This window comes from Coregonus clupeaformis, chromosome 10 (genome assembly GCF_020615455.1).
Source record: "Coregonus clupeaformis isolate EN_2021a chromosome 10, ASM2061545v1, whole genome shotgun sequence".
Taxonomy (NCBI): Eukaryota; Metazoa; Chordata; class Actinopteri; order Salmoniformes; family Salmonidae; genus Coregonus; species Coregonus clupeaformis.
Window position 1 is genome coordinate 2,861,995 of NC_059201.1, and position 27,370 is coordinate 2,889,364.

The 27,370-nt window shown below is 46.2% G+C and overlaps 1 protein-coding gene across 2 annotated transcripts; it reads left to right on the top strand.

Annotated features, from left to right (window-relative positions):
* Positions 1-25,564, top strand: cand2 (cullin-associated and neddylation-dissociated 2 (putative)). 2 transcript variants are annotated; one of them, XM_041887265.2, is made up of 17 exons: positions 1-200; positions 743-886; positions 1,115-1,269; positions 1,706-1,829; positions 1,910-2,166; positions 2,476-2,581; positions 2,853-2,998; positions 4,499-4,794; positions 5,053-5,194; positions 7,235-7,462; positions 7,688-7,901; positions 8,455-8,994; positions 9,169-9,791; positions 10,176-10,345; positions 20,980-21,144; positions 21,827-21,934; positions 24,979-25,564. In XM_041887265.2, the coding sequence occupies exons 1-17, from the start codon at positions 133-135 to the stop codon at positions 25,201-25,203; spliced, it is 3,711 nt and encodes a 1,236-aa protein (XP_041743199.1). In that variant the 5' UTR covers positions 1-132; the 3' UTR covers positions 25,204-25,564. The 2 variants fall into 2 exon arrangements, with proteins under 2 accessions (XP_041743199.1, XP_041743200.1); XM_041887266.2 differs by lacking the exon at positions 7,235-7,462.
* The last annotated feature ends 1,806 nt before the right edge of the window (positions 25,565-27,370 follow it).

Below are 27,370 nucleotides of genomic sequence, written 5' to 3' on the forward strand. Positions count from 1 at the left end.
TTGGCCAAAGTTAGCTCGTCACTATTGCCACCCTGCCTCTCGCCATGTTCTCCGGCTGAAACTTCTGCTCCACTATTTCAAAGTTATTCATAACTATTATCATATATAAATTAACTGTAACTGGTAGTCAAGATGTCGAATATCTCCTACCATATCTCCAATCTGTTGGAGAAAATGACATCTACTGACAAAGACTTTCGGTAAGAAGCCCGAGTGCTTTGCAATGCATGTCTGAGTGTGTGATGACACAGTAATAATGTGGGCTATCAACGATGACTGTCATTTTCTGTGTCAGCCTGCCACTAAGTATTTCTGCCTACTTTTATTAGTAATTACTTTAAAACGGGCCTATAACTTATCTCACCTATTCAGATGATATTAAGTGCATAATAATGATGTCAAGGTTATGATAATAAAAAAATAAATGCTAACTCCTTTCACTAAAGTGTGTCCACAATAATAATTATGATGTAATGCTATTTTCTAGAGCCTCAAAATGACTATTATCATATTGATAATAATTGAATGACAGGTGCGATAGGGAGAGCCATGAGAATACGAGGGAGAAGATAATAGATATACTTTATTGTCCATTTCGTGAGAACCAAAACAGACAGTGTAGTCATTTCCTCCAGGTTCATGGCCATAATAAAGGAACACAGTCTAGATTACATCACAGTACAAAAGATAACTTCATTTATTAATATCAAGACCGTCATATTGGACTCGTCTTTTCCTCCAGCTTCATGGCCACCAATGACCTCATGATGGAGCTTCAGAAGGATTCTATCAAGCTGGATGAAGACAGTGAGAAGAAGGTGGTCAACATGCTCCTGAAGCTGCTGGAGGACAAGAACGGAGAGGTTCAGAATCTAGCAGTCAAGTGGTAGGCTAACGCTGGCGTGTCTCTCTTTATAATAACCATTGTGTTTGTAAAGTGTTAAAAATACACAAGGCGTCTCCTGTGTGTCACAAGGTATTTCGTATCATAGACATGTTGATAGTTAAGTCTTTCGTCAAGGACCACTTGCAGATATAACAACTTTTATTTGTTTGAACAGTGCTTTTCAATCGGTTTAGTTAGGTAACGATTCTCCCCACCGCTCTGCTGCAGTCTGGGTCCCCTGGTGAGCAAGGTGAAGGAGTACCAGGTGGAGACCATGGTGGATACTCTCTGCTCCAACATGATGTCGGACAAGGAACAACTCAGAGACATCTCCAGTATGGGTCTGAAGACAGTCATCGCTGAGCTGCCCTCATGCTCCGCAGGTACGGGTCACTTTGTTGTTCAAGCTACGCTACAGAATGGTTCCCCTTGGAGGAGCTCTGAAATGGAAACTGTCCATTGAGAGTGTATTATATTATGTCAGCTAACCATGTAGCGAATTGTGTTGGTGTAAGCAATGACAAGCATTTCGCTACACCCGCTATAACATCTGCTAAACACGTGTATGTGACAAATTACAATATGATTTGATTTCATTTGACTGGAGGAAGTGTCCACCATTGTTAAAATCCATGACAGGGGCCCAATCCCACAAATGCACCCCTAAACCCTATGGGCATAGGGTTTAGGGCTTAGGGGTCCATTTGGGATTGGGCCAGGGAGTGTAGCCTACAAGTGCACACTTCAGTAGAAGGGTAGAGAATCTGGACGCAGCAAACTATACAGTTCTAGAATGGCTCTTTTGCTTTGAGTTACCAGGTCAGAGCCTGACTGCCAATGTGTGTAAGAAGATCACGTCTCAGCTGATAGGAGCCATGGGGAAACAGGAGGATGTTTCTGTTCAGCTGGAGGCCTTGGACATCCTGTCGGACATGTTGGGAAGGTAAGTACTGCTTTTCTAGAGTGTTATAAACATGCTTTTTAAACAGAAGATCCTGTACCCTCTCTGTTCTCCCCCTATAGGTTGAGTGGTACGTTGATCAGCTTCCATGCCTCCATCCTGACCAGCCTGCTCCCCCAGCTGACCAGCCCCCGTATGGCTGTGAGGAAGAGGGCTATCATGGCCCTGGGTCACCTGGTGCCCAGCTGCAGCACGGCCCTCTTCACCCAGCTCACCGAGCACCTGCTGGCTGAGCTGGGCCGGGGACAGCAGACCTCCACCACACGCACCTACATCCAGTGTCTGGCCACCGTCAGCCGCCAGGGAGGGCATCGAGTCGGTGAGGGAGCTAGCTAGCCTTAGCATGGGTGTTGTTCAGCGGGCAGGGGAGGGCATCGAGTCGGTGAGGCAGGATGGGGTATGGTGAGGTGGGCTGGGGATCAGTTTCTTTGTGCTTGATTGTAGAATTTATAGTTTTTTATTAGAGTTCTTGCAATGAATGACATCCAAGTCATTTTTTTACAAAACCATCTTTGATATCTGTCACCTGGTTGCACAAAAAATTGACGTTGTATGAAGTTTTAGCCACCAGAGGGCAGCATTGTATTGGTCAGTCTGGTAAGTGGTTGTGGTATTGCTCCTGTTCCAGGTGAGCACCTAGAGAAGATCATCCCCATGGTGGTGAAGTTCTGCAGTGTGGAGGATGATGAACTCAGGGAGTACTGCTTCCAGGCCTTCGAAGCCTTCGTCCGCGGGTAAAACTCTCTACTGAATCTCTCTCTCTCTCTCGCTCTCTCTCTCTCTCTCTCTCTCTCTCTCTCTCTCTCTCTCTCTCTCTCTCTCTCTCTCTCTCTCTCTCTCTCTCTCTCTCGATATCTCTCTGTCTTGATTTATGATTTATTGTGATTTATTGCACCCATTACTAACTGACCAGAGGCCAGTGCACACACGAGATTAGACACAGTTGAAAAACATACCCATAACTACTAAATAAGTTCTGTACTTTATCTGATATTTCTAAATAAGATGCCCCAAGGAGATGTCCCCTCATATCCCCACGGTGATCAAGCTGTGTCTGAGGTACATCACCTATGACCCCAACTACAACTATGATGTGGATGAGGACAGGGATGAGTCCATGGACACAGAGGACGGAGGGGATGTGGACCAAGGTACTCAAACTATCAACAAACCTATCAACAGCAACTATGCTGATATGCAATTACTGAATAGAGTTAGGGTCAGGATCAGGGTCAGGGATAGGGTCAGGGATAGGGTCAGGGTTAGGGTCAGGGTCAGGGTCAGGGTTACGGTCAAGGTCAGGGATAGGGTCAGGGTCAGGGATAGGGTCAGGGTTAGGTTTGGGGTTGAGGTAAGGGTTAGAGTCAGGTTTGGGGTTAAGGTAAGGGTTAGAGTCAGAGTCAGGTTTGGGGTTAAGGTTAGGGTCAGGTTTGGGGTTAAGGTTAGGGTTAGAGTCAGGTTTGGGGTTAAGGTTAGGGTCAGGTTTGGGGTTAAGGTAAGGGATAGAGTCAGGTTGGGGTTAAGGTTAGGGTCAGGTTTGGGGTTAAGGTAAGGGTTAGAGTCAGGTTTGGGGTTAAGGTTAGGGTCAGGTTTGGGGTTAAGGTTAGGGTCAGGTTTGGGGTTAAGGTAAGGGTTAGAGTCAGGTTTGGGGTTAAGGTTAGGGTCAGGTTTGGGGTTAAGGTTAGGGTCAGGTTTGGGGTTAAGGTTAGGGTTAGAGTCAGGTTTGGGGTTAAGTTTAGGGTCAGGTTTGGGGTTAAGGTACAAGTTAGAGTCAGGTTTGGGGTTAAGGTTAGGGTCAGGTTTGGGGTTAAGGTTAGGGTCAGGTTTGGGGTTAAGGTAAGGGTTAGAGTCAGGTTTGGGGTTAAGGTTAGGGTCAGGTTTGGGGTTAAGGTTAGGGTCAGGTTTGGGGTTAAGGTTAGGGTCAGGTTTGGGGTTAAGGTAAGGGGTTAGAGTCAGGTTTGGGGTTAAGGTTAGGGTCAGGTTTGGGGTTAAGGTTAGGGTCAGGTTTGGGGTTAAGGTTAGGGTCAGGTTTGGGGTTAAGGTTAGGGTCAGGTTTGGGGTTAAGGTTAGGGTCAGGTTTGGGGTTAAGGTTAGGGTTAGAGTCAGGTTTGGGGTTAAGGTTAGGGTCAGGTTTGGGGTTAAGGTTAGGGTCAGGTTTGGGGTTAAGGTAAAAGTTAGAGTCAGGTTTGGGGTTAAGGTTAGGGTCAGGTTTGGGGTTAAGGTTAGGGTCAGGTTTGGGGTTAAGGTAAGGGTTAGAGTCAGGTTTGGGGTTAAGGTTAGGGTCAGGTTTGGGGTTAAGGTTAGGGTCAGGTTTGGGGTTAAGGTTAGGGTCAGGTTTGGGGTTAAGGTAAGGGTTAGAGTCAGGTTTGGGGTTAAGGTTAGGGTCAGGTTTGGGGTTAAGGTTAGGGTCAGGTTTGGGGTTAAGGTTAGGGTCAGGTTTGGGGTTAAGGTTAGGGTCAGGTTTGGGGTTAAGGTTAGGGTCAGGTTTGGGGTTAAGGTTAGGGTCAGGTTTGGGGTTAAGGTTAGGGTCAGGTTTGGGGTTAAGGTAAGGGAATTTAGGGAATTTAAATACAATCTATTGGACATGAATTGTAATATGGTCTGCTTGTATGGCCATTGGAACAAAGTCAATGTTTCTTTCCCCCTTGCAGAGTCAGATGATGAGTACAGTGACGATGACGACATGAGCTGGAAGGTACGGAGGTCGTCCGTCAAGTGTCTGGAGGCTGTGATCAGCACCAGGAGAGACCTGCTAGTGGAGCTGTATGGTTCAGTGGCTCCAGCCTTGCTGGCTCGGTTTAAAGAGAGGGAGGAGAACGTCAAGACAGACATCTTTGTAGCCTTTGTTGCCCTACTCAAACAGACCAGGCCTTCTCAGGGCCTCATCACCACAGCAGCAGAGCCTGGAGCCAAAGAAGACCCAGCCATCACTCTGCTTAAGAAACAGGTCATTTGTTCTGGTTGTTGTTGTTGTTCTGGTTGTTGTTGTTTTCTAACCATTATTCATCCAGGTTAGTCTCATTGAGATAAAATGACATTTAAAGTGAGTCCTCGTCCAAGACAGCAGCAGGGCAGACAGTAAACGCAATATTGTATATCACAATACAGAGGTCACAAGGTGAATTAGGAGACATACTGCAGTACATTTTATCTGAGCTTTCATTTGTTTGAGGTGTTTCTCAATGCTTTGTTTGTTGTTTCCCAGGTCCCCACAGTAGTGAAGGCTCTCCACAAACAGCTGAAAGAGAAGAGCATGAAGTCTAGACAGGGCTGTTTCAGTCTGCTGACAGAGCTGGCCAACGTACTGCCAGGAGCCCTGGGGGAACACATACCAGCTCTCATCCCTGGTAACCTCACTAACACGCTCACATACCAGCTCTCATCCCTGGTAACCTCACTAACACTCTCACATACCAGCTCTCATCCCTGGTAACCTCACTAACACACTCACATACCAGCTCTCATCCCTGGTAACCTCACTAACACGCTCACATACCAGCTCTCATCCCTGGTAACCTCACTAACACGCTCACATACCAGCTCTCATCCCTGGTAACCTCACTAACACGCTCACATACCAGCTCTCATCCCTGGTAACCTCACTAACACGCTCACATACCAGCTCTCATCCCTGGTAACCTCACTAACACGCTCACATACCAGCTCTCATCCCTGGTAACCTCACTAACACACTCACATACCAGCTCTCATCCCTGGTAACCTCACTAACACGCTCACATACCAGCTCTCATCCCTGGTAACCTCACTAACACGCTCACATACCAGCTCTCATCCCTGGTCACCTCACTAACACACTCACATACCAGCTCTCATCCCTGGTAACCTCACTAACACGCTCACATACCAGCTCTCATCCCTGGTAACCTCACTAACACACTCACATACCAGTCTCATCCCTGGTAACCTCACTAACACGCTCACATACCAGCTCTCATCCCTGGTAACCTCACTAACACGCTCACATACCAGCTCTCATCCCTGGTAACCTCACTAACACGCTCACATACCAGCTCTCATCCCTGGTAACCTCACTAACACGCTCACATACCAGCTCTCATCCCTGGTAACCTCACTAACACGCTCACATACCAGCTCTCATCCCTGGTAACCTCACTAACACGCTCACATACCAGCTCTCATCCCTGGTAACCTCACTAACACGCTCACATACCAGCTCTCATCCCTGGTAACCTCACTAACACGCTCACATACCAGCTATCATCCCTGGTAACCTCACTAACACGCTCACATACCAGCTCTCATCCCTGGTAACCTCACTAACACGCTCACATACCAGCTCTCATCCCTGGTAACCTCACTAACACGCTCACATACCAGCTCTCATCCCTGGTAACCTCACTAACACGCTCACATACCAGCTCTCATCCCTGGTAACCTCACTAACACGCTCACATACCAGCTCTCATCCCTGGTAACCTCACTAACACGCTTCACATACCAGCTCTCATCCCTGGTAACCTCACTAACACGCTCACATACCAGCTCTCATCCCTGGTAACCTCACTAACACGGCTCACATACCAGCTCTCATCCCTGGTAACCTCACTAACACGCTCACATACCAGCTCTCATCCCTGGTCACCTCACTAACACGGTCACATACCAGCTCTCATCCCTGGTCACCTCACTAACACGCTCACATATCAGCTCTCATCCCTGGTAACCTCACTAACACGCTCACATACCAGCTCTCATCCCTGGTAACCTCACTCACTCACACGCTCACTCACCCACAGCTTCTCATTTAAATTACTACATTCCTTTGTTCATTTCTTGGGCCAGTAGTTTTTTTCCATAACAAATAGGATTTTATTTGGATCCCCATTGGCTGGTGCAGCTACCAGCTACTCTTCCTGGGGTCCACAAGAAACAAGAATCATGACAGAATACAGGACAATAACAGAACAGCTCAATGACAGAAGCTACATACATTCAACATGATCTTGACCATCTGCTGAGTGACCAGTAGGGCCTCGGAGGTGATCTTATAGAAAGGGTCCTCCACACACTGCACCACCGGGGGCAGAATAACCTTCATGTGAGGCTGGAAGACGTCAGGAGGGTGGCTGTAGAGGAAAGAGAGGGCGTCGATTATGTGACCTGGCCAGGAAAAACTCTGGGCCTACTGCAGTTATAGGCTACAACAATTGTTCATTTCTTCTCTGTAGTTAGTCATAGGACCAGGACTATTTCCCAGTCTTAGCCACGTGGTCAGGAAAACTCATGTCCCTAATTATTAGTACAATAACTTAAAAGGAAATAGTGTTGGAATGGCTATTGTAACAATGTCAAAAAGTCATCTTGACATTCATATTAATCTTTTCTCTGGCCATCTCTCTTTTCAGGTATAGTTCACTCCCTCACCGACAAGTCTACCTCGTCCAACATGAAGATCGACGCCCTCTCTTTCCTCCACGTCCTCCTGTGCAGCCACCCTCCTGACGTCTTCCAGCCTCACATGAAGGTTATTCTGCCCCCGGTGGTGCAGTGTGTGGAGGACCCTTTCTATAAGATCACCTCCGAGGCCCTACTGGTCACTCAGCAGATGGTCAAGATCATACGCCCGTTAGGAGGTAGGTATTGTAGCCAAAGAGGTTAGAGAGGTGGACCAGTAATCGAAAGGTTGCTGGTTCAAGTCCTGGGCCGGGCGATGAAATAGTGGGGACTGAGCTGGCTACTGCATGGCTGCTGGTGTCAGAGCGTTGTGCCTCTCGACTTCTGTCTGGGGTTGGGACAAAAGGCAGAAGAAGAATTTCCGTTCCAACCAAATAAACAATAAAGTATCTATTCTACTCTAGACAAACTACCCGCCTTTGACGTCAAGCCCTACGTGAAGGATGTGTTCTCTGGCACTCTGAAGAGGCTGAAGGCTGCAGACATAGACCAGGAAGTGAAGGAGAGGGCAATTTCCTGTATGGGTCACATAGTGTGTCACCTAGGAGACCAGCTGGGTGGGGACCTCCAGCCGACGCTGCAGATCTTCCTGGAGAGACTGAAGAACGAGATCACCAGGTAGGTAGCCTAGAGTGTTGCAGGTACGAATCCCAGCGGCGATTGGGAAAAATCTGGTGGGTTGGGACCGGAGAGTTACTGGCATCAGTATCCTCATGCCATTGAGCAAGGCACTTATCCCCTTAAACTGCTCCCATAACCCCCTACACTATACTGCGGCTGACCCTTCCTGCCAAGCTCTCTGTGGGTTTATGTGTATCTCGGAGGGGGGGGTAGGGATAAAGACAAAAAGTGTCTCCATGACAATAATGTATCTTATCCATAGAGTTGGAGGGCTCATCTCTGCAAAAATGGCTTCTGTGACAACATGGGCAGCTTCATGGAGGGCTATCGCTGTTTACATTTACATTTCAGTCATTTAGCAGACGCTCTTATCCAGAGCGACTTACAGGAGCAATTAGGGTTAAGTGCCTTGCTCAAGGGCACGTCAACAGATTTTTCACCTAGTCGGCTCGGGGATTAGAACCAGCGACCTTTTGGTTACTGGCACTACGCTCTTAACCACTAAGCTACCTGCCGCTGTTTCAAAGTAGTCCATTTCTTCTCCTAACAGGCTGACTGCAGTGAAGACCCTGACTCTCATCGCCACATCACCCCTCAGGATCGACCTCCGACCTTTACTCACTGAGGGCATCCCCATCTTGGGCTCCTTCCTCAGGAAGAACCAGCGCGCCCTCAAGCTGAGCACGCTGACTGCTCTCAACGTGATCGTGATGAACTACAGCGACAGCCTGAAGCCCCCTATGATCGAGGCTGTGCTCAACGAGCTACCTGCCCTGATAGAGGAGAGCGACATGCACATATCCCAGGTGGCGGTGATGCTTCTCACCTGTTTAGCTAAGGTGTGCCCCTCCTCCCTGTCCAAGATCGGGAACACTGTCCTACCTGGTGTGTTTCATCTGGTTCATTCCCCGTTGCTGCAAGGAGGGGCTCTGTCGGCCATCTTGGAGTTCTTCAAGGCCCTGGTGGTCACTAAGGCTGGGAACACGGGATACAACGACCTCCTGAAAGCTCTCACCGGTCCTTTCCACAGCTCAGGGAAGGCTGCAGGCCCCACGCCCATGCACAGACAGTCCTACTACTCTGTTGCCAGGTAGGAGTAGTGGTTTGTTCGATTGATTGATTGATTCAGTGGACAGATAAAGAGTTAAAGGGGATAGAGACAAGTGATATACTTACAGTGTCCTTTAGAGGCATGGGAAACATACAATTATGTTTTAATTTCTTCTGTTTTCTATTTTCTATTTTTTTTCTCATGTTTGGCCAGGTGTGTGGCTGCTCTATCCTCTGTGTGCCCTAAAGAAGCATCCGGAATGGTCACCAGCTTCATCCAGGAAGTCAAGAACCCCAAGTCTTCCGAGTCGGTCAGAATCCTGTCCTTCCTGTGTCTGGGGGAAGTGGGGCGCACCATGAACCTCGGGGGTCAGAAGGAGCTAAAGACCGTGATCCTGGAGGCCTTCTCCTCTCCCAACGAGGAGGTCAAGTCAGCCGCTTCCTGTGCTCTGGGGAACATCTGTGTGGGCAACCTGGAGGAGTACCTTCCCTTTATGCTGAAGGAGATAGGTAGCCAGCCTAAGAGAAGGTACCTGCTGTTACACAGCCTCAAAGAGGTGATCAGCGCCTGCTCGGCGGAGAGCTTGTTGGCCCACGTCGAGGATATCTGGGCTCTGCTCTTTAAGAACCGTGAGTGTGCCGAGGAGGGGACGAGGAATGTGGTGGCGGAGTGTCTGGGAAAACTCACCATGGTCAACCCGGCTCAGCTCCTGCCCAGGCTCAAACAACAGCTGTCTTCAGGGTCTCCTGTGGCCCGCAGTACTGTGGTCACTGCTGTTAAGTTCACCATCGTTGATCAGCCTGTACCCATAGATTCACTACTCAAAGGATGCATAGGTAAGATGTCAAAGTGGCTCAACACAGGTCAAATGACAACCTTATTCCCTATACTGCACTACTTTGGGTTAAAGCCACATCTGGTTAAATGTAGTGCACTGTATGGTGAAACAGGGTGTCATTTAAAATGTCCAGGGTTGTATTCATTCAGGCAATGGCACAATGGGATTTAAAAAAAAAAAAATTTGCAACGGAAAACTAAAATGAGTGTTTGCTATTGGACTAGTTCAAGTAGTCCCTCCCTGGTTCAGTTTGCTTTCTTCCATTTGGTTCTTAATGAACATCACCCTGTTCTCTATGACATCACCCTGTTCTCTATGACATCACCCTGTTCTCTATGACATCACCCTGTTCTCTATGACATCACCCTGTTCTCTATGCCAGGTGACTTCCTGACTACTCTGCAGGACAAAGACCCGAATGTACGTCGTGTGGCGTTGGTGATGTTCAACTCAGCGGCCCACAACAAACCTTCTCTGATCCGCGGCCTGCTAGCCTCAGTACTGCCTAGCCTCTACAACGAGACACAGATCAGGAAGGACCTTATCAGAGAGGTAGTGTGTAGTGTGTGTGTGTGTGTGTGTGTGTGTGTGTGTGTGGCCTGCTAGCCTCTTCAATGAGAAACAGATCAGGAATGGCTGTTGCGGTGACCGTATTACCGCTACACCGGCAGTCATGTGAAGAAATGGACAGCGCTTTCTAAGGTGATGATTCATTCAAAACTGCCGAATGCATATTAGAGCTTATATGAGCACAAGCCTGAAAAAAGAAAACCTGAATTAAAATAATGATTGTGCCGTTATACAATACATAGCATGCTGCATATTACACACGGTCCTCTGTAGCTAGTCAATACATAGCCACTGCATATTACACATGGTCCTCTGGCGCTAGTCAATACATAGCCACTGCATATTACACACGGTCCTCTGTAGCTAGTCAATACATAGCCACTGCATATTACACACGGTCCTCTGTAGCTAGTCAATACATAGCCACTGCATATTACACACGGTCCTCTGTAGCTAGTCAATACATAGCATGCTGCATATTACACACGGTCCTCTGTAGCTAGTCAATACATAGCCACTGCATATTACACACGGTCCTCTGTAGCTAGTCAATACATAGCCACTGCATATTACACATGGTCCTCTGTAGCTAGTCAATACATTGACACTGCATATTACACACGGTCCTCTGGCGCTAGTCAATACATAGCCACTGCATATTACCCACGGTCCTCTGTAGCTAGTCAATACATAGCCACTGCATATTACACACGGTCCTCTGTAGCTAGTCAATACATAGCACCTGCATATTACCCACGGTCCTCTGGCGCTAGTCAATACATAGCCACTGCATATTACACACGGTCCTCTGTAGCTAGTCAATACATAGCCACTGCATATTACCCACGGTCCTCTGGCGCTAGTCAATACATAGCCACTGCATATTACACACGGTCCTCTGGCGCTAGTCAATACATAGCCACTGCATATTACACATGGTCCTCTGTAGCTAGTCAATACATAGCCACTGCATATTACACACGGTCCTCTGTAGCTAGTCAATACATAGCCACTGCATATTACACACAGTCCTCTGTAGCTAGTCAATACATAGCATGCTGCATATTACACACGGTCCTCTGTAGCTAGTCAATACATAGCCACTGCATATTACACACGGTCCTCTGTAGCTAGTCAATACATAGCCACTGCATATTACACACGGTCCTCTGTAGCTAGTCAATACATAGCCACTGCATATTACACACGGTCCTCTGGCGCTAGTCAATACATAGCCACTGCATATTACACATGGTCCTCTGTAGCTAGTCAATACATAGCACCTGCATATTACCCACGGTCCTCTGGCGCTAGTCAATACATAGCCACTGCACATTACACACGGTCCTCTGTAGCTAGTCAATACATAGCCACTGCACATTACACACGGTCCTCTGTAGCTAGTCAATACATAGACACTGCATATTACACATGGTCCTCTGGCGCTAGTCAATACATAGCCACTGCATATTACACATGGTCCTCTGGCGCTAGTCAATACATAGCCACTGCATATTACACATGGTCCTCTGTAGCTAGTCAATACATAGCACCTGCATATTACCCACGGTCCTCTGGCGCTAGTCAATACATAGCCACTGCACATTACACACGGTCCTCTGTAGCTAGTCAATACATAGCCACTGCATATTACACATGGTCCTCTGTAGCTAGTCAATACATAGCCACTGCATATTACACACGGTCCTCTGTAGCTAGTCAATACATAGCCACTGCATATTACACACGGTCCTCTGTAGCTAGTCAATACATAGCCACTGCATATTACACACGGTCCTCTGTAGCTAGTCAATACATAGCCACTGCATATTACACACGGTCCTCTGGCGCTAGTCAATACATAGCCACTGCATATTACACACGGTCCTCTGTAGCTAGTCAATACATAGCATGCTGCATATTACACACGGTCCTCTGGCGCTAGTCAATACATAGCCACTGCATATTACACACGGTCCTCTGTAGCTAGTCAATACATAGCCACTGCATATTACACACGGTCCTCTGGCGCTAGTCAATACATAGCCACTGCATATTACACACGGTCCTCTGTAGCTAGTCAATACATTGACACTGCATATTACACACGGTCCTCTGTAGCTAGTCAATACATAGCACCTGCATATTACCCACGGTCCTCTGGCGCTAGTCAATACATAGCCACTGCATATTACACACGGTCCTCTGTAGCTAGTCAATACATAGCATGCTGCATATTACACACGGTCCTCTGTAGCTAGTCAATACATAGCCACTGCATATTACACATGGTCCTCTGGCGCTAGTCAATACATAGCCACTGCATATTACACACGGTCCTCTGTAGCTAGTCAATACATAGCACCTGCATATTACCCACGGTCCTCTGGCGCTAGTCAATACATAGCCACTGCATATTACACACGGTCCTCTGTAGCTAGTCAATACATAGCCACTGCACATTACACACGGTCCTCTGGCGCTAGTCAATACATAGCCACTGCACATTACACACGGTCCTCTGGCGCTAGTCAATACATAGCCACTGCATATTACACATGGTCCTCTGTAGCTAGTCAATACATAGCATGCTGCATATTACACACGGTCCTCTGTAGCTAGTCAATACATAGCCACTGCATATTACACATGGTCCTCTGGCGCTAGTCAATACATAGCCACTGCATATAACACACGGTCCTCTGTAGCTAGTCAATACATAGCCACTGCATATTACACACGGTCCTCTGGCGCTAGTCAATACATAGCCACTGCATATTACACACGGTCCTCTGTAGCTAGTCAATACATAGCATGCTGCATATTACACACGGTCCTCTGGCGCTAGTCAATACATAGCCACTGCATATTACACACGGTCCTCTGTAGCTAGTCAATACATAGCCACTGCATATTACACACGGTCCTCTGGCGCTAGTCAATACATAGCCACTGCATATTACACACGGTCCTCTGTAGCTAGTCAATACATTGACACTGCATATTACACACGGTCCTCTGTAGCTAGTCAATACATAGCACCTGCATATTACCCACGGTCCTCTGGCGCTAGTCAATACATAGCCACTGCATATTACACACGGTCCTCTGTAGCTAGTCAATACATAGCATGCTGCATATTGCATACGGTCCTCTGGCGCTAGTCAATACATAGCCACTGCATATTACACACGGTCCTCTGTGGCCTAGTCAATACAAGCCACTGCATATTACACACGGTCCTCTGTAGCTAGTCAATACATAGCACTCAAAATACACGTCCTCTGTAGCTAGTCAATACATAGCACGCTGCATATTACACACGGTCCTCTGTAGCTAGTCAATACATAGCCACTGCATATTACACATGGTCCTCTGGCGCTAGTCAATACATAGCCACTGCATATTACACACGGTCCTCTGTAGCTAGTCAATACATAGCCACTGCCCGCATACGGTCCTCTGGCGCTAGTCAATACATAGCCACTGCATATTACACACGGTCCTCTGTAGCTAGTCAATACATAGCCACTGCACATTACACACGGTCCTCTGGCGCTAGTCAATACATAGCCACTGCACATTACACACGGTCCTCTGGCGCTAGTCAATACATAGCCACTGCATATTACACATGGTCCTCTGTAGCTAGTCAATACATAGCATGCTGCATATTACACACGGTCCTCTGTAGCTAGTCAATACATAGCCACTGCATATTACACATGGTCCTCTGGCGCTAGTCAATACATAGCCACTGCATATAACACACGGTCCTCTGTAGCTAGTCAATACATAGCCACTGCATATTACACACGGTCCTCTGTAGCTCAGCTGGTAGAGCACGGCGCTTGTAACGCCAGGGTAGTGGGTTCGATCCCCGGGACCACCCATACGTAAAAATGTATGCGCACATGACTGTAAGTCGCTTTGGATAAAAGCGTCTGCTAAATGGCATATTATTATTATTACATGGCAGAAAAACATTTTTAAAAAACGGATTTAAGATATCTTTGGTACATAACTGGTCAAGCGTAAATCAAACAAATTCAGAGTTAGCCTACAATTATAGTGAATTTTGTAGCAATAGGGCATTTTTTATATTTTCACTGGGTAGCTGGAGGAACAGGGTTGGAGAGCCCATGGCATACAGAGTACTGGGTAGCTGGAGGAACAGGGTTGGAGAGCCCATGGCATACAGAGTACTGGGTAGCTGGAGGAACAGGGTCGGAGAGCCCATGGCATACAGAGTACTGGGTAGCTGGAGGAACAGGGTTGGAGAGCCCATGGCATACAGAGTACTGGGTAGCTGGAGGAACAGGGTTGGAGAGCCCATGGTGCACAGAGTACTGGGTAGCTGGAGGAACAGGGTTGGAGAGCCCATGGTGCACAGAGTACTGGGTAGCTGGAGGAACAGGGTTGGAGAGCCCATGGCATACAGAGTACTGGGTAGCTGGAGGAACTGGGTTGGAGAGCCCATGGCATACAGAGTACTGGGTAGCTGGAGGAACAGGGTTGGAGAGCCCATGGCATACAGAGTACTGGGTAGCTGGAGGAACTGGGTTGGAGAGCCCATGGTATACAGAGTACTGGGTAGCTGGAGGAACAGGGTTGGAGAGCCCATGGCATACAGAGTACTGGGTAGCTGGAGGAACTGGGTTGGAGAGCCCATGGTATACAGAGTACTGGGTAGCTGGAGGAACTGGGTTGGAGAGCCCATGGTGCACAGAGTACTGGGTAGCTGGAGGAACTGGGTTGGAGAGCCCATGGTATACAGAGTACTGGGTAGCTGGAGGAACTGGGTTGGAGAGCCCATGGTGCACAGAGTACTGGGTAGCTGCAGGAACAGGGTTGGAGAGCCCATGGTACACAGAGTTTGGGTGGAATATCACCTGTCGCGTGGTGAGAGGCTGCTTGCTCCTCAAACAGTGGTTGATGTGTGGAATGAAATAACCAGAGTAAAGTAACCTACCAAACACTAGTGAAAAACAAAACGGGGGGAAAGTGGCATCCATTCGCTATTCGAAAGTTCGCTATTCGAGTGCATACGGATGACATGTCTTTATTCCCTGCCCCTGTTCCTGACCATGTGATGATGGGCCGTTCTAAATCGAAACAAATGTTACATATTAGTAAAGACAAGATGAATGAGAATAGTCTGATGGGCGAAAATATGATCACTTGATGATAGAACAGTGTGTGCAGCCTGAGGCAGGGAACAGAGTGCTAGCTTTTTTTGCGAATTTCTCAAATCATCAATAGCCAATAGTCACATCATGCAGCCCATATATCTTTGGGTTGAAGATCGTCACCAAACACGGACCAAGCAGCGTGCCCAGGAGCAGCAGACACCCTGGACACAGGTAGTGGAGCAGAGATCATGGACTTGGGGGGAGATAAGAGAGGATCTGGCCAAGCAGATGGAGGCCCTGAAAGGGATGAGGGTGGAAAAGGAGAGAGTAGCCGGTAGAGGACCCTGGGCGAAGGAGGAAGCCCAGGCAGGAGAGGAGAAACGGCGACCCAAGAGGACGCGGTCACGACGAAAGCCCGAGAAGCAGCCCCAATAAAACATTTTGGGGGGGGGGCACACGGGGTGGTTGGCGGAGCCTGGGTTCAGAGCAGAGCCAACTCCCTGTACTCACGCTAGGAAGCGTGTGACCGTGCAGGCTCCGTGTTATGCGGAGCTACGCACTGTTTCGCCAGTGCGCCGGCAGAGTCCAGTGCGTCCTGTGCTAGCACCACGCATGTGCCGTGCGAAAATGGGCATCCAGCCAGGACGGGGTGTGCCGGCTCAACGCTCCTGGTCTCCAGTACGCCTCCTCGGTCCAGCATATCCTGCGGCGGTTCTACGTACTCTGTCGCCAGTGCGCGTGCACAGCCCAGTGCGTCCTGTGCTAATGCCTCACACGTACTGTGCGGAAGTGGGCATCCAGCCAGGACGGGTTGTGCCAGCTCTCCGCTCCAGACCTCCAGTGCGCCTCCACAGTCCGGTACGCCCCGTACCTGCTCCCCGCACCAAACCAGTGGTGCGCGTATCCAGTCCGGTACGGCCTGTGCCAGCTCCTCACACCAAACCAGTGGTGCGTGTCGCCAGCCCGTGTTCCCAGTCCGGCACGGCCCGTGCCCATTCCACCGGTGCCCAGTCCAGCTCCGGTCAGCGGCTCCACTCCGGAGCCAGAGCAGTCCGCTCCACCGGTGCCTAGTCCAGCTCCGGTCAGCGGTTCCACTCCGGAGCCAGAGCAGTCCGCTCCACCGGGGTCCAGTCCATCTCCGGTCAGCGGCTCCACTCCGGAGCCAGAGCAGTCCGCTCCACCGGTGCCCAATCCATCCCCGGTCAGCGGATCCATTCCGTAGCCAGAGCAGTCCGCTCCACCGGTTTCCAGTTCAGCTCTGGTCAGCGGCCCCACTTTAGACCCAGAAGTCAGCCCCTCTCCAGGGTCGGGGCCTCCCACACCAGGGTCCAAACAGGGCTTGGTGCATCGTGGGAGGATTGCCGATCCAGGCCCAGACGTCAGCCCCTCTCCAGGTTCGGGGTCTCCCACACCAGGGTCCAGACAGGGCTTGGTGCATCGTGGGAGGAAGGAGAGGGGAAGCATCGCGCCGAGGTCCAGACCAGACCAGGGGCGCAACAGGGAGGCAGTAGGGGAGAGGTCGTCACGCCCGGAGCCGGATCCGCCTCCGAGGCTGAATGCCCACCCGGACCCTCCCCTAATGAGTCAGGTTGGTGCGGCCGGAGTACGCACCTTTGGGGGGGGGGGGGGTACTGTCATGCCCTGGCTTTGAGAGGCCGGTTGTTTTTAGTTGGTTTGGTCAGGGCGTGAGATTCTATGCTGGAAATTCTATGTTTTTGTTCTAGGTATTGTATTTCTATGTTTGGCCGGGTGTGATTCCCAATCAGAGACAGCTGTCGCTCGTTGTCTCTGATTGGGGATCATACTTAAGTAGCCTGTTTGCCTACCTTAGTTGTGGGATCTTGTTCCGTGTTAGGCTTGTATGTGTTTAGCCTGAGGACTTCACGTTACGTTGTTTCTTGTTTTGTTTAATGTTTATTTGATTTAATAAACATGTTCGCATACCACGCTGCACCTTGGTCTGACCCGTCTCTCAATGATCGTGACAGTAACGCCAGGGTAGTGGGTTCGATCTCCGGGACCACCCATACGTAAAAATGTATGCACGCATGACTGTAAGTCTGCTAAATGGCATATTATTATTATTATTATTATTATTATTATTTTGTTGTCTTATTTCTTGTTTATTTCACAAGAAAAAATATTTTGCATCTTCAAAGTGGTAGGCATGTTGTGTAAATCAAATGATACAAACCCCCCAAAAATCAATTTTAATTCCAGGTTGTAAGGCAACAAAATAGGAAAAATGCCAAGGGGGATGAATACTTTTGCAAGCCACTGTATCTTGTCTGCTAAATGAACAAGCCTACAGCCTATGGCATGGAGCATAGCCAGATAACATACAGTGGGGGAAAAAAGTATTTAGTCAGCCACCAATTGTGCAAGTTCTCCCACTTAAAAAGATGAGAGAGGCCTGTAATTTTCATCATAGGTACACGTCAACTATTACAGACAAATTGAGGAAAATAAATCCAGAAAATCACATTGTAGGATTTTTTATGAATTTATTTGCAAATTATGGTGGAAAATAAGTATTTGGTCACCTACAAACAAGCAAGATTTCTGGCTCTCACAGACCTGTAACTTCTTCTTTAAGAGGCTCCTCTGTCCTCCACTCGTTACCTGTATTAATGGCACCTGTTTGAACTTGTTATCAGTATAAAAGACACCTGTCCACAACTTCAAACAGTCACACTCCAAACTCCACTATGGCCAAGACCAAAGAGCTGTCAAAGGACACCAGAAACAAAATTGTAGACCTGCACCAGGCTGGGAAGACTGAATCTGCAATAGGTAAGTAAGCAGCTTGGTTTGAAGAAATCAACTGTGGGAGCAATTATTAGGAAATGGAAGACATACAAGACCACTGATAATCTCCCTCGATCTGGGGCTCCACGCAAGATCTCACCCCGTGGGGTCAAAATGATCACAAGAACGGTGAGCAAAAATCCCAGAACCACACGGGGGGACCTAGTGAATGACCTGCAGAGAGCTGGGACCAAAGTAACAAAGCCTACCATCAGTAACACACTACGCCGCCAGGGACTCAAATCCTGCGGTGCCAGACGTGTCCCCCTGCTTAAGCCAGTACATGTCCAGGCCCGTCTGAAGTTTGCTAGAGTGCATTTGGATGATCCAGAAGAGGATTGGGAGGATGTCATATGGTCAGATGAAACCAAAATATAACTTTTTGGTAAAAACTCAACTCGTCGTGTTTGGAGGACAAAGAATGCTGAGTTGCATCCAAAGAATACCATACCTACTGTGAAGCATGGGGGTGGAAACATCATGCTTTGGGGCTGTTTTTCTGCAAAGGGACCAGGACGACTGATCCGTGTAAAGGAAAGAATGAATGGGGCCATGTATCGTGAGATATTGAGTGAAAACCTCCTTCCATCAGCAAGGGCATTGAAGATGAAACGTGGCTGGGTCTTTCAGCATGACAATGATCCCAAACACACCGCCCGGGCAACGAAGGAGTGGCTTCGTAAGAAGCATTTCAAGGTCCTGGAGTGGCCTAACCAGTCTCCAGATCTCAACCCCATAGAAAATCTTTGGAGGGAGTTGAAAGTCTGTGTTGCCCAGCGACAGCCCCAAAACATCACTGCTCTAGAGGAGATCTGCATGGAGGAATGGGCCAAAATACCAGCAACAGTGTGTGAAGACCTTGTGAAGACTTACAGAAAAACGTTTGACCTGTGTCATTGCCAACAAAGGGTATATAACAAAGTATTGAGAAACTTTTGTTATTGACCAAATACTTATTTTCCACCATAATTTGCAAATAAATTCATAAAAAATCCTACAATGTGATTGTCTGGATTTCTTTTTCTCATTTTGTCTGTCATAGTTGACGTGTACCTATGATGAAAATTACAGGCCTCTCTCATCTTTTTAAGTGGGAGAACTTGCACAATTGGTGGCTGACTAAATACTTTTTTCCCCCCACTGTACAGTAGACTAACTCAAATACTGTTCTTCTGAAATACATTTTCTTCATATCATAATGTTTCTTTAGACCTGCCTAAAATATATAATGAATTTATTGTGATGGCGTATATTCAATTGTTTATTAGACTTTTTTAAATGTAGACGTTCCAAAGGCAGATGCAGAATGTATGCTTGGAGGCCTGGAAATGCTAAACGTGTTTATGTTAGTTAACGGTGAATTACCATGAGACCGGCAGGCTTCTGCATGACAATTACCGTCTGACAAAATGTCATGACTGCCACAGCCCTAGAAAGGACCTTATCAGAGAGGTACACTGACAATTTATGTTCCAGTTTCCCAGATACAGATTAAAGTCCCAATGCAGCCGTTTTTATCTCAATATCAAATAATTTCTGTGTAACAATAAGGTGCCATACTGTGGGTTTTTTTTCTCCAATTAAAATTGTTAAAAATATACAAAAATAGCTTCTTAGCAAAGAGCAGTTTCTCAAGCAAGAATTTTGCTAGGACTCTGGGAGTGGTCTCACTGGGGATGGGAAAACTGAAAACTAGCTGTTATTGGCAGAGAGGTTTGGAACTCTCTTTCTTATTGGTCTATTTACCGCCTGGTGATGTCATCAGGAAATGCCAAAACTCCATCCCACCAAAACAGGCTGAAATTTCAGGTGGTCTTTTCAAACAGCTCTTACACTAAAAGTGCATTATCATAATTTTCACAATTTCACAGTATTATACCAACATCATAGTGTGGAAATATACACTGAGTGTACAAAACATTAGGAACATCTTCCTAATATTGAGTTGTACCCCCTTTTGCCCTCAGAATAGCCTCCATTTGTTGGGGCATGGACTCTACAAGGTGTAAAAAGCGTTCGACAGGGATGCTGGTCCATGTTGACTCCAATACTCTAATGCTCCAAGTTGTATCAAGTTGGCTGGATATCCTTTGGGTGGTGGACCAGTCTTGAAAAGCCCAGAAACGTTGCAGTTCTTGACACACTCAAACCGGTGCGCCTGGCACCTACTGCCATAACCCGTTGAAAGGCACTTAAATCTTTTGTCTTGCCAATTCTGAATGGCACACATACACAATCCATGTCTCAATTGTCTCAAGGCTGAAGAATCCTTCTTTAACCTGTCTCCTCCCTTCATCTACACTGATTGAAGTGGATTTAACAAGTGACATCAATAAGGGATCATATCTTTCACCTGGATTCACCTGGTCAGTCTGTCATGGAAAGAGCAGGTGTTCCTGATATTTTGTACACTCAGTGTATAAAACACAGGAAAATCACGTTTTTGAGTGCACTGGGCCTTTAATACAAGACCTGGAATAAAAAGCACTTTTAATGGCGCTGGTCCTAGGATTAATATCTGACTGGGAAACCAGCCCTATATGTGTTGAGTGGAGTCCTGTGTGTGCATTTTAATACATCTCCTGTACTGACTATGTGTATGCTACAAAACAACCGTTATCGAAGAGGACACTAACACTCTCTCTCTCCATCTCTCTCCATCTGTCATCATGTCAGGTGGAGATGGGTCCGTTCAAGCACACAGTGGACGATGGTCTGGACGTGAGAAAGGCAGCGTTTGAGTGTATGTATACCTTACTGGACAGCTGCCTGGACTTCCTGGACATCTCCGAGTTCCTGGAACACGTCGAAGAAGGCCTCAAAGACCACTACGACATCAGAGTAAGACTGCAACGTAAAACTTTATTAGGACGGCAAACTAACTTCCTGAAAGGCCTAAAGCAGTCCCCTAAAACACATGGTACTGGCGTTTCAGGACACTCCTAAAACCGGACAAATGATGCGTAAAGTACACAGCCAATTCAATGGTTTTCGATGAGAGCAGTGCGTTTTTAGGGAGCCGGGGAGGGTCACGCGCTGTCTGTCAGAAAAGTTGGGGAGGTTTTAATCTTTAAATCTAAATCTTAAATCACCCAGAACCTGCTCCGTTTTTGGTGGAGGCTGTTACGAGAGACCAACTTTGATGCAATGAGAGATTTGTCAACCAATGCTACCAGTGAATAAAGATGTACTTATCACGACCGCCTCAGACCGCCTCAGACCGCCTCAGTTGCTAAGTTCTCCATATTCCATTACTCTTTTTTTTGTATTGGCATTAGCACAGTATACATGATCCCAATTCTAGCTCCAAGACAGTGGCAATTTGAAAACATGAAAAAGTTGATTGTGCTGATTTATAGGCACATTGAACCACGTCGAGGCGCGCCGTACATTAAAACATGTCAGTGGCTAGTGCTGAAACGAAGAAGTCATATCCGAATGAATTCCTCCATCTTGAAAAAACAGATAGAATGTCTCACCCATCTTATTTCTCTAAAGTTTCTTCCTGCCTGCCCCCCCCCAGATGTTGACGTTCATCATGCTGGCCAGACTCTGCTCTCTGTGTCCCAACGCTGTGGTACAGAGGCTGGACAGACTGATCGAACCTCTCAGGGCTACCTGCACCACCAAGGTAAGGAGACTTATGACATGGCAGTCCACACAAGCCTCGAATAATTAAAGGCGCCGCTTTTCTTATCTGGATATTAACAAACTAGAACAGATCCACCTTGACTTGTGCACAGGACTCATTTTTTTGCACTTTTTGTCTGGTTTGAATTGACTAACCAGTTCGTCCATAAACATCTTAACATTACTATGCTAAGCTATGCTGGTTAGGAAATATAACTGTGAAAGTGGGTGAGTGAACACCAATCAAAACAATGTGCATGATCATACAAGGGGTAATTAAAAGATGTCATCATCTTCGTCCCAGGTGAAGGTAGGGCCTGTGAAGATAGGGCCTGTGAAGATAGGGCCTGTGAAGATAGGGCCTGTGAAAGTAGGGCCTGTGAAGATAGGGCCTGTGAAAGTAGGGCCTGTGAAAGTAGAGCCTGTGAAAGTAGAGCCTGTGAAGGTAGGGCCTGTGAAGGTAGGGCCTGTGAAGGTAGGGCCTGTGAAGATAGGGCCTGTGAAGATAGGGCCTGGGAAGATAGGTCCTGTGAAGATAGGGCCTGTGAAGATAGGGCCTGTGAAGGTAGGGCCTGGGAAGGTAGGGCCTGTGAAGGTAGGGCCTGTGAAAATAGGGCCTGGGAAGATAGGGCCTGGGAAGATAGGTCCTGTGAAGATAGGGCCTGTGAAGATAGGGCCTGGGAAGGTAGGGCCTGTGAAGATAGGGCCTGTGAAGGTAGGGCCTGTGAAAATAGGGCCTGTGAAGATAGGACCTGTGAAGATAGGGCCTGTGAAGGTAGGGCCTGTGAAGGTAGGGCCTGTGAAGGTAGGGCCTGTGAAGGTAGGGCCTGTGAAGGTAAGGCCTGTGAAGATAGGGCCTGTGAAGATAGGGCCTGTGAAGGTAGGGCCTGTGAAGGTAGGGCCTGTGAAGGTAGGGCCTGTGAAGTTAGGGCCTGTGAAGGTAGGGCCTGTGCCAGTCCTCAGTCTAAGAACCTCCTATCTGCGTTGTATTACATTTACATTTTAGTCATTTAGCAGATGCTCTTATCCAGAGCGACTTACAGTTAGTGAGTGCATACATTTTTCATACTGTATCTCGTACTTAGGCAATATGCCAAGTGGGAAATAGTGTGAACTAACATACACCAAAAGTATGTAGGACATTTACATCAGAATTACAGATCAATGTTCATCCTGCAAGCATTTTATATACAGTGAGCTCCAAAAGTATTGGGACAGTGACACATTTTTTTGAAATGATACAGTGACTATGAGGTTAAAGAGTGCAGACTGTCAGCTTTAATGTGAGGGCATTTTCCTCCATATCAGGTGAACCGTTTAGAAATTACAGCACTTTGTGTACGTAGTCCCCCCATTTTAGGGCACCACAGTGCCTTCAACAAGTATTCATACCCCTGGACTTATTCCACATTTTGTTGTGTTACAGCCTGAATTCAAAATGGATTAAATACAAAAGAATCGCACCCATCTACACACAATACCCCATAAAGATAAAGTGAAAACATTTTTTATTTTTTATTTTGGCAAACGAATTGAAAATGAAATACAGAAATATCTCCTTTACATAAGTATTCACATCCCTGAGTCAATACATGTTAGAATCACAATTGCACGTCTGGATTGAACAATATTTGCACACTATTCTTTCAAAAATTCTTCAAGCTCGGTCAAGTTGGTTGTTGATCATTGCTAAGCAATCATTTTCAAGTCTTGCCATAGATTTTCAAGCTGATTTAAGTCAAAACTGTAACTAGGCCACTCAGGAACATTCAATGCCGTCTTGGTAAGCAACTCCAGTGTATATTTGGCCTTGTGTTTTAGGTTATTGTCCTGCTGAAAGGTGAATTTGTCTCCCAGTGTCTGTTGGAAAACAGACTGAACCAGGTTTTCCTCTAGGTTTTTGCCTGTGCTTAGTTCTATTCCGTTTCTTTTTATCCTAAAAAACTCCCTAGTCCTTGCCGATGACAAGCACACCCATAACATGATGCAGCCACCACCATGCTTGAAAATATGAAGGGTGGTACTCAAGTGATGTGTTGTGTTGGATTTGCCCCAAACATAACGCTTTATATTCAGGACATAAAGTTAATTTCTTTGACACATTTTTACTTCAGTGCCTTATTGAAAACAGGATGCATGTTTTGGAACATTTGAAATTCACTGCTCGAATGAGGGACCATACAGATAATTGTATGTGTGGGATACAGAGATGAGGTAGTCATAAAAAAAATATGTTAAACACTATTATTGCACATGGTGAGTCCATGCAACTTATTATTTGACTTGTTTAGCAAATTTTTACTCCTGAACTTATTTAGGCTTGCCATGACAAAGGGTTTGAATACTTATTGTCTCAAGACATTTCAGCTTTTTATTTTTTACTAATTTGTAAAAATGTCTAAAAACATAATTCCTCTTTGACATTATGGGGTATTTATTGTGTGTAAGCAGTGACACAAAATCGCTATTTAATTCATTTTAAATTCAGGCTGTGGAAAAAGTCAAAGGGTGTGAATACATTCTGAAGGGACTATAGCTTCAACCAGTCAGTGAATCTAACCTGTTAGTTTAGTGCTGCGAACACATAGCTCTGTGTGCAATAGTGTTTAACATGATTTTTGAATGACTACCTCATCTCTGTACCCCACACATTACAATTATCTGTAAGGTCTGCTAACCTTCCCTGTTGTTGTAATGGTGAGAGGTTAGCATATCTTGGGGGTATGATATATGTGCGTCTGTAACTTTCTCACTCATCAATATTCAATATTCCTTCAGGACTATCCGTAATCATGGTAGCATCCACAAAATAATGTCGAAGTGTTTAGAAACATATTCTATTCTTATTTACAATAAAAGTGACTCCAAAATAACACAATGCATTATTTATTTATGTATTATTGTTATCATTTCAAATCCAAAATGTTGAAGTATAGAAACAATAATAATGTGTCACTGTCCCAAAACTTTTGAAGCTCCCTGTATTTACGTTACGATAAAAAGATGTGACCAGTGCACTATCTGCTTCCTCTATCGCCATCCCAGGTGAAGGCGGGGTCAGTGAAGCAGGAGTTTGAGAAGCAGGAGGAGCTGCGTCGTTCAGCGATGAGGGCCGTGGCAGCCTTGCTCTCTATCAGCGAGGTGGAGAAGAGCCCTGACATGGCCGACTTTGCCAACCAGATACGCACCAACGCAGAGATGGCCTCCATCTTGGAGAGCATCCAGGGAGACGCGCGCTCCAGCGCAGCGGAAAGCATGGACACCAGTTAGAACTAAAATGATAGGAGGATCGTTTTAAAGTTATTCTTTAAATTAATGACAAATAATAGAACAGAAACCGAAGTCAATGCCCACACATTTTGGCTCGATGCAAATTGTATGACTGTCGTTAGGCCGTGTTCACTGCCACTGAAATTATTCATATTCTGCCTTGAAAGTTGAGTTGGAAACGTGCCTTTTTTCACTAGTCAGGATGTCGTAGGCCATAATCATGCCTTCTGGTCATTGAGGTAATACTTTATTCAAAGGACTTTAAGGCCAGTGGTATTCAGTGCCATTTTTTAGGGATGTGATATTGATACAGTATTCTCAATGAACACATTGCAAATAAACCAACGTTTTGTTCATTTAACTGTGCACCATCTAGTGTGTAAAATGTTAGACTTGCATAATGCATTACAACACCCCCCCACCCCCAATATACAGTGCATTCGGAAACGCATTCAGACCCCTTGACTTTTTCCAAATTTTGTTACATAACAGCCTTATTCTAAAATTGATTAAATCGTTTTTTCTCCCCTCATCAATCTACACACAATACCCCATAATGACAAAGCAAAAACAAGTTTAGACATTTTTGCAAATGTATTAAAAATAAAAAATGTAAATATCACTTTTACATACATTACCGGTCAAAGGTTTTAGAACACCTACTCATTCTAGGGTTTTTCTTTATTTTTGCTATTTTCTACATAATAGTGAAGACATCAAAACTATGAAATAACACATATGGAATCATGTAGTAACCAAAAAAGTGTTAAACAAATCAAAATATGTTTTATATTTGAGATTCTTCAAAGTAGCAACCCTTTGCCTTGATGACAGCTTTGCACACTCTTGGCATTCTCTCAACCAGCTTCATGAAGTAGTCACCTGGAATGCATTTCAATTAACAGGTGTGCCTTGTTAAAAGTTAATTTGTGGAATTTCTTTCCTTCATAATACGTTTGAGCCAATCAGTTGTGTTGTGACAAGGTAGGGGGCATATACAGAAGATAGCCCTATCTGGTAAAAGACCAAGTCCATATTATGGCAAGAACAGCTCAAATACGCAAAGAGAAACGACAGTCCATCATTACTTTAAGACATGAAGGTCAGTCATGACGGAAAATGTCAAGAACTTTGAAGGTTTCTTCAAGTGCAGTCGCAAAAACCATCAAGCGCTATGATGAAACTGGCCGCCACAGGAATGGAAGACCCAGAGTTACCTCTGCTGCAGAGGATAAGTTAATTAGAGTTATCAGCCTCAGAAATTTACATTTACATTTTAGTCATTTAGCAGACGCTCTTATCCAGAAATTGCAGCCCAAATCAATGCTTCACAGAGTTCAAGTAACAGACACATCTCAACATCAACTGTTCAGAGGAGACTGTGAATTATTATTATTATTATTAAATTTTTGATTTCACCTTTATTTAACCAGGTAAGCCAGTTGAGAACAAGTTCTCATTTACAACTGCGACCTGGCCAAGACAAAGCAAAGCAGTGCGATTAAATACAACAACAACACAGTTACATATGGGGTAAATAAAACATAAAGTCAATAACACAATATAAAATCTATACAGTGTGTGCAAATGTAGTAAGTTATGGAGGTAAAGCAATAAATAGGCCATAGTGCAAAATAATTACAATTTAGTATAAACACTGGAGTGATAGATGTGCAAAAGATGATGTGCAAATAGAGATACTGGGGTGCAAATGAGCAAAATAAATAACAATATGGGGATGAGGTAGTTGGGTGGGCTAATTACAGATGGGCTGTGTACAGGTGCAGTGATCGGTAAGCTGCTCTGACAACTGATGCTTAAAGTTAGTGAGGGAGATAAGAGTCTCCAGCTTCAGAGATTTTTGCAGTTCGTTCCAGTCATTGGCAGCAGAGAACTGGAAGGAATGGCGACCAAAGAATGTGTTGGCTTTGGGGATGACCAGTGAGATATACCTGCTGGAGTGCATACTACGGGTGGGTGTTGCTATGGTGACCAATGAGCTAAGATAAGGCGGGGATTGGCCTAGCAGTGATTTATAGATGACCTGGAGCCAGTGGGTTTGGCGACGAATATGTAGTGAGGGCCAGCCAACGAGAGCGTACAGGTCACAATGGTGGGTAGTATATGGGGCTTTGATGACAAAACTGATGGCACTGTGATAGACTAC

Bases quoted from the DNA above. Each gene is read 5' to 3' on its own strand.
- cand2 (XM_041887265.2), top strand. From the start codon at position 133: ATGTCGAATATCTCCTACCATATCTCCAATCTGTTGGAGAAAATGACA. The intron at 2,999-4,498 runs GTACTCAAACTA...TCCCCCTTGCAG, and splicing joins CGGAGGGGATGTGGACCAAG to AGTCAGATGATGAGTACAGT. The intron at 5,195-7,234 runs GTAACCTCACTA...CTCTCTTTTCAG, and splicing joins CATACCAGCTCTCATCCCTG to GTATAGTTCACTCCCTCACC.